Below are 7,755 nucleotides of genomic sequence, written 5' to 3'. Positions count from 1 at the left end.
TCTGTGTCCCACTCTTGGCCCCAGAGACACAGCATTTAGTAAGACGAACACTGTGCCTGGCCTCATGGGCTTTTCAGTCCTAGTGAGATAACAACCAAGTAAATCCTTGCAGAGGTTTTCTAAGAAGAAATGAAGCAGGATGATGTAGTAGAGTGACTTGGAGACTATGGGGGGCTAGAGGAGATGTCTTTCCAGAGGGAGCGTTTGCATGGGCCCTGAGTGGAGAGTGTGCACAGGCAGAGCTGGAGACAGAATGTTCAGCACAGAGAGAATCCCCGTGAAGGCTCTGGAGTGTGCGTGAGCTCGAGTGTTCCAGAAATGGGACTGGGGTGACTAGCACATAGTGAGAGAGGAGAGGTGCTGGGTTTGCCTTTGGTTAAGTCACTTCCTTGCTCTGAGTTTCAATTCTTTCTGTAAAAGGTGGTAAGTTTCTCTGTGTGCTAGTCAGTGTCAGTTGGGAGAGGAAGCCCCCGTAGGTATTTCAAGCAGAAGGAATTTACTACAGAGCACTGTTGACACAGGTGTTGGGAGGACAGGAGAGGCAAGGGGACAATAAGGACACCCACCCGATTCCCACTTGCTGGAGCAAGAGCTGAGCACCACACCCCTGGGGGTGTCTGCTGTCACCACTGTGACCTGCAGTGCCACAGTACCCGGGCCTGGGATGGCTCCTCCCTCCTTCCCGTCTCCAGGACACCTGCCACGCCTCCTGTAGGCCCTGTCACCTGCCGGGGCGTCTGGGAAGTGTGCCTTGCAGGCTTCCAGTCCTGGCTGCAGGGAAGAGTCTAAAAAGGCACGTGTGGGATGGAACGAGCAGACGGCACTGACATGGCTACGGCGCGCAGCTCCTGCGAGGAGGAGCGACAAGTGTGCGTCCAGCATATTCGGCCAGCTCAGACCCCTCCCCACTCCTCGGGTCGTCTCTCCTGGGCTGGGTCGTTTGCTTCTCTCCCCGTCCTACTGCAATCATACGGCATAGAGTTTGTAAATCTTTACACAGTACACCAAGGCGGCCAGTGCTATCGTGTTGTGCAGTCTCTTTCTGTGCAAGTCGTCCTTCCGGACCAGCACCACCGGGGTGGAGGAAGTGAGTGTGTGCAAGGGCAGACGGGACAGTTTGTAGGCGTCGTACTCCACCTGGTACTTGCAGCAGGGGTCAAACTGCCAGGAGATGCCGTAGAGGGTGCAGCAGGCCAGGCTGAGCACGCCGGCGGGCAGCGAGATGAAGTGGGAGTAATCCAAGGGCAGGGCCAACGGGGTGAAGAGACAGGCGGTGCCCGCCAGCACGGTGGTCTTGTGCAGGCAGTTGCCCATGGTGATCCAGCGGGCCGTCTCGTTGAAAAGATATCAAAATGCAAATCATACACCTGAGAGTTTTCTTCCCTTCCATCCTTTCTCTCATCCTCAATATCCAGTTTTTCAACATGTCTTTAAGATTCTGCCACATTAAACCTCTTTCTCATTCATCCACTCCTTCTCTCAACCATCACTATTCTGGCTGGGCTGACATCATGCCTTGTCGGTACTATTGGAAGAACCTCTCCCCTCTTCACTCTTCTCCCGGCTTCCCCCCTTGGACACTCTCTCCTTCAATATCTTTCATTCACACTGTGGCATTCTAAGATGAAAATCTGATCATCATTCTCCCTAAAGTCTCCCTAAAGTCTTCACAGATTCTCATTGCTCTTAAGGAAAAGGCAAAATTCCTCTCCAAGGAACTGCACAAAAGGTGCTTCAAGACCTGACCCTTGCTGACTTCCACAGCTTCACTTGGCCCCATAGTGACACTCACATTCACCTCTCCAGAAATGTTGGGCTTGAAAGGCACAATTTCTTGCCACCAGTCTTTTCTACTTGCTGTTCCCCCTGCCTAGCATCTTCCTCTCTCTGCTCCCTCCTCACCTGGTTTGTTCCTACTTACCCTTCAGCCATGTTACATGTCATTTACTCAGCTGTATCTCTCCTGGGCCCCTTCCCCAGACCAATAAGAACCTGCTACTATGTTTTCCAGGCATCCCATACTTGCCCCTCAAGCACTGAATGCCCAGGAGATTGCTTACAGCTGTTCTCCCTATTGGATGGTAAACATGCAGGAGAGGCCACGGCTGCCTTCATGACTGCAGAAGTGTCAGCACCTGGCACAGTGCCTCGCTATAGCACTGTGTTATGTTCCCTAAATATTCATTGGCTGTGCTTCAGGCAATCTTTCAAATTTACAGACAGCAAACTCCTATTATGTTAAAATACCCGATCCTATTGAATCCTCTCAGAACAAGTACTCATTAGCTTCGACCATTTAGCACTAAATTTGTCACTATGTTACAGATTTATTAATGTAATACTGTACCCATGGAAAGTGTTGGGGTACCTCAGATAAGACTACTCTTTTCATGACTACAGATGATACAGATAATAGAGACATATTATCAGATTTATAGATATTTAAATATAGATATAGATAAAGATATAATCTCCCATTGGTTCTATTTCTCTGGAGAACCCTAACACTCCTCAATGTGTCTAAAAGGTGACGAAGCAGAGAACTATCAAGAGATGTGGGAGGCTCCTTCGTTAAAGACCGAACTGGATCTACCTGCTTAGACTACACCCTGCTGGTGCTGTTTGATCCACCCACATTAGTAATTTTTACACATGGACATTACATACTGGCATTATAGTGGGAACAAACATTTAAGGGAAATCATACAGCTGGTTTTTCAGAATTTCGCTTCCTAATAAATGAGTGGGATCCATCTCTTGTGTTGAGGGTGTGATGAGGAATCATTAACCAGAGACAACACTTGCAGATGCTCCCACTAATTATGTAATGACGCTTTCATCTTTCACCCATGGTCAGTAGTACTCAGCCTGGACTGCCCATAAGAATCACCTAGCACAGTGTTTCTAGAATTAAATACCCATTCAGATCACCCAGGCATTCTGCTAAAATGCTGATTCTGATTCAGCAGGCTGGTCCTATATTTTGTTTTAGATTTTTTTTTAATTTATTTGACACAGAGAGAGAGAACACAAGCATGAGGAGCGACAGGCAGAGGGAGAGGGAGAAGCAGACTTGCCACCAAGCAGAAAGCCTGATGCAGGGCTCAAAGTGGGGCTAGATCCCTGGACCCTGGGATCATGACCTTGCTGAAGGCAGACACTTAGGTGTCCTATAGTTCTACATTTTTAATTAGCGCCCAGTGACTGTAGTGCTGTGGTCCAGGGACTACGCAGTACATGGAAAATATATATGAGGCTTTAAAAATGAAGATTACTGGGTGCCCTCAGATAAATATAATCACAATCTTAGAGGAGGCCTGTGCAAAAAATGTTAAAGTTACCAGGTGATTCTAAAATAAAACAAGGGCTAGGACTACTACATTAAAGCCTACCACAAGACATGAACAGACATTTCTCCAAAGAAGACATGCAAGTGGCCAAAGACACATGAAAAAATACTCAACATCACTTGTCATCAGGGAAATACAAATCAAAACCACAATGAGATATCGCCTTGCACCATTCAGAATGGCTAAAATTAGTTAGACAGTAAGCAATGAATGTTGAATTGAATGTGGAGAAAGGGAAACCCTCTTACACTGTTGGTGGGAATGCAAGCTGGTACAGCCACTCTGGAAAACAGTATGGAAGTTCCCCAAGAAGTTACAAATAGAAATACTCTATGACCCACAAATGCAGTATTAGGTATTTACCCCAAAGATACAGATATAATGAAACCAAGGGGCACCTCTACCCTAATGTTCATACTAACAATGTCCACAATAGTCAAACTATGGAAGGAGCTGGGATTTCTTTTGACTGCTGAACAGATAAGGAAGATATCTATATCTATATCATCTATATCTATATCTATATCTATATCTATATCTATAATGGAATATTACTTAGCCATAAGAAATGATGAATATTTACCATTTACATCTATGTGGATGGAACTGTACTCAGTGAAATAAGAAAATTGGAGAAAGACAATTATAAGTTTCACTCATATGTGGACTATAAGAAACAGTGCAGAATATCATAAGGGAAGGGAGGGAAAACTGAATGGGAAGAAATTAGAGAAGGGGACAAACCATGAAAATTCTTAACTATGGGAAACAAACTGAGGGTTGCTGAAGGGGAGGTGGGTAGGGGAATTGGGGTAACTGGGTGATGGGCATTTAGGGGGACACATGATGTGATGAGCACTGTGTGTTATACACGACTGATGAATTGTGGAACACTACATCTGAGACTAATGTTGTTTTGACTAATTGAATTAAAAAAATAATAAAACCTGCCACAAGAGCTGTCATTACATTGGAATTATACAGTCTTGTAAGAATACACGGCACAGTAATATTTACAAATGTTATTATTGGTAAACATTAATTAAAATATTTCTAGAATGTATGGAAGTCTTAGAAGGCAGGGAGGTGAAGAAGAGGAATGTTATCATACCTGAAGAACCATCCTGCAGAACATCACACAATTTTGCAAGACCCTTGAATTGGAAGGACCCTAAGGGTCCAGCTCATTCACCCTCTGCCCAACTTACCCGGTGTGTCTGAGGGTGACTCCAGCACAGTAACTTAAGGTCCTGTTTCCCTTTATTAACTAAGACATGTGAAGTGACAGCTTCTGTAGTCATCACCTGTATCTGCAACATCCTTTCTCACATCTCCTATTCTATACATCCCTGGGCCTAAGAGACTCTGGATCCCAAAGGAGTCTAGATCTTAAAAGAATTCATTAAAGACCCAGCAATCCAGGATTCTTAGCACAAATGCTCTGAGTCCTGGAGCAGTGACTGATTACATCGCTGATCTTAACTGACTATGCTTTGGGGGAGTGTGGGGAAGGAGAGAAGTTCATAATATGGATGCTTAATCACTCCCTGTTTAGGGAATGGACAGTAGTGTGGGGCTGGAGCTGACGTTTTGGAAGGTGAGGGGGGATGCTTAGAGAAGCCATAGAAAGGGGCAGGGTCCAGGCTATGAATATTCTAAAATATTTTACAGTGTAAAAGGCTTTATCTTGTGGGCAAGACGAAGTCATCAGTGGTCTTTAAACAAAGTACCACGAAAGACACATATTTTGGAAAGATTCCCAGGGTTGCATAATCTCTCACTACAACCCAGTTTCTCATGAACATGCTCAAGGGGAGAGATAAACCTGCAGCTAATAAAGATTAGATCTCTATGACCCAATCATATGCAGATGCATAGAAAGTATTGAAATAAAAGACAGCTCTCCCAGATTATTTTCAATTCTTCTTCACGCAGAGATAGAAAATGAAACTCAGATTTGAAACTCACTGAGGTACTTCCACACCATTACCTCTCTTGGAAAACCTTTATAGAACTCGGTGACCACCATCATTTCTACTTCTTCCCAAGTGTCAGATTACCCATTTTTCAGTTGTTCCTTAATTGATCAGTTGTACTGTAATTGATCACAAGGCTATAGTTGACATTTATAACTCCTTCTTTCACTACACATTCTATGTTCTTATTGGCCATCATCTCAGCTGTATGGGGCTCTTCCCATAGTATAATGAGAACCTTCATTCCTAGGGAATATGCACCCTTTTTGGTCCTGTCTTTATTAGGTTATTAGACTTTCCATTAAGATTTATTATTAAGTAGATAAAGTAATAAGTGGCACCCAAGTGTTCCCCAGGATTTCAGACATGGTCCTATCTGTCCCAATTGTATAGAGCAACCTAGACTCCCCTTGGTAATCAATATCACCACCTCAGGAAGAATGGCAACCCTGCTCTTCATATATCAGTTCACATAAGAACAGCAAAATGTCCAGGTGGAAGTTCATTGAATTGAACTTCCAATTCAGTGAAAACATCGCTATATGAAACCATCCCCTGATAGTAACAAGAATTATGTGGGACACTTCTTGTGCTCTATATTCCTTGTTTTAGCCACAGCTACAGTAACTGCACTGACTTCAACTAGCACCTGAATTCTGCTGCACATGCTCCTTTCCAGCAGCTGATTGAAAATATCATTTTCCACAAATTGTCTTTGCATCTTTGTCAATTCTGCTGCACATGCTCCTTGCTTCTCTAATGCTACAAAACAGGATGTTGGCGGGGGGCGGAGGGGCTTTCTTAATACCCATACAAATATTGAGGTGTATGATCCACTTTGTGTGAATTGTAGGGAGTGTGAGGTATTGATTATTAATGATTATTATTATTATTATATTATTATTCACATGGAAATAAAGTTTTTCCAGCAGCTGATTGAAAATATCATTTTCCACAAATTGTCTTTGCATCTTTGTCAATAATCAGGTGGGCAGTACTTTAGTGGATCTATTTCTGGACTCTATATACTATTCTATGCTCTTGTACCGATCCATATTTCTATATTTTCTCCAATAGCACACTTTTCTGACTGTTTTAATTAACAGTAAGTCTGGAAATGAGGTAGTATGAGCCCTTTAACTTTGTTTTCTTTTCCAAAATCAGTTTCTTTCTTTTTTTTTTTAGTTTCTTTGCTTTACATATAAATTTTGTAATCAGATGGTCACTTTGTACCAAAGAAGTCCTGAAGGAATTTTGATTGAAATGGTGTTCAATCTCTAGATCAGTTTTGGTAGAGTTGACATCTTAACAATGTTGAGTCTTTCATCCATGCATGATTTATATCTATCCATGTTGTTCTTTGATTTTTGTAATCAGTATTTGCTGTTTTCAAGATGTGGATCATGCATATATTGTGTAAGATTTATACATAAGTATTAAGTGGTTTGATGCTAGTGTAAATATTTATTTATCTATCTATTTATTTAAGAGAGCGTATGAACAGGGGGATGGGTAGGGGGACAGGGAGAGAGAGGGAATCTCCAGCAGACCCCCTGCAGAGCTTGGAGTTGACAGGGGGCTCCATCTCATGATCCTGAGATTAAGACCTGAACCAAAATCAAGAATTGGATGTTTAACTGACTGGGCCACTTGGGAGCCCCTAAAATAGTACTCTAAAGAGTTTTTCCACTTTACATATGTTTATTGTCAGTTGATATAAATTTCATTTTAACATATTAGCATTATTTTATATTTACACACAGAAATAAACTTCTTAATACATTACCTTTATATCCTATGGTAATACTAAATTCACTACTTCTGAAATGACTTTTTATGTTCTTTGGGATTTTCTAAATAGACCATTCAGTTGTCTATGAACAGAGATGGTTTAATACTTTCCACTCTATATAACTTTTATTTTCCTTGTCATTTCTCACTGCTTAGGATTTCAAATATAAAGTTGAATAACAGTGGTAGGATCAAACATTTTTACTTTGTCTCTGAACTTAGGGAGAAAGCATTCAATCTCTCACCATTTAGTATTATATTACCTAAAACTTATTTTCACCACATTTTTATTTAAATCCCAGTTGGTTAACATACAGTGTAATTTTAGTTTCAGGTGTACAATTTAGTGATTCACCATTTACATCCATACACCATTTACATACATACAGTGTTCATGGCAATGAATGCTCTCCTTAATACCCAATCTAACCCATTCTCCCTGCTTCTCCCATTTGTCCACCACCCCTTCAGTAACCATCAGCTTGTTCTCTATAGTTAAGAGTGTTTTTCCTGGCTTGCCTCTTTTTTCTCCCTCTGTGTTCATTGGTTTTGTTTCTTAAATTACACATATGAGTGAAATGATATGGTATTTGTCTTTGACTGACTTATTTTGCTTAGCACAATACTCTCTAGCTTCA

General features: G+C 42.0%; 1 protein-coding gene across 1 annotated transcript; it reads right to left on the bottom strand.

The window, feature by feature from the left end:
• Positions 1-966: 966 nt before the first annotated feature.
• On the bottom strand, positions 967-5,382 carry LOC132003255 (transmembrane protein 11, mitochondrial-like). Its single transcript, XM_059378580.1, has 2 exons — positions 5,341-5,382; positions 967-1,332 (listed from the first exon to the last, which is right to left on the bottom strand). Exons 1-2 carry the CDS (start codon positions 5,380-5,382, stop codon positions 967-969), a joined length of 408 nt encoding a protein of 135 aa, XP_059234563.1.
• Positions 5,383-7,755: the final 2,373 nt, after the last annotated feature.

This window comes from Mustela nigripes, chromosome 16, assembly GCF_022355385.1.
Source record: "Mustela nigripes isolate SB6536 chromosome 16, MUSNIG.SB6536, whole genome shotgun sequence".
NCBI lineage: Eukaryota > Metazoa > Chordata > Mammalia > Carnivora > Mustelidae > Mustela > Mustela nigripes.
This window is presented reverse-complemented; position numbering and strand designations above follow the sequence as displayed.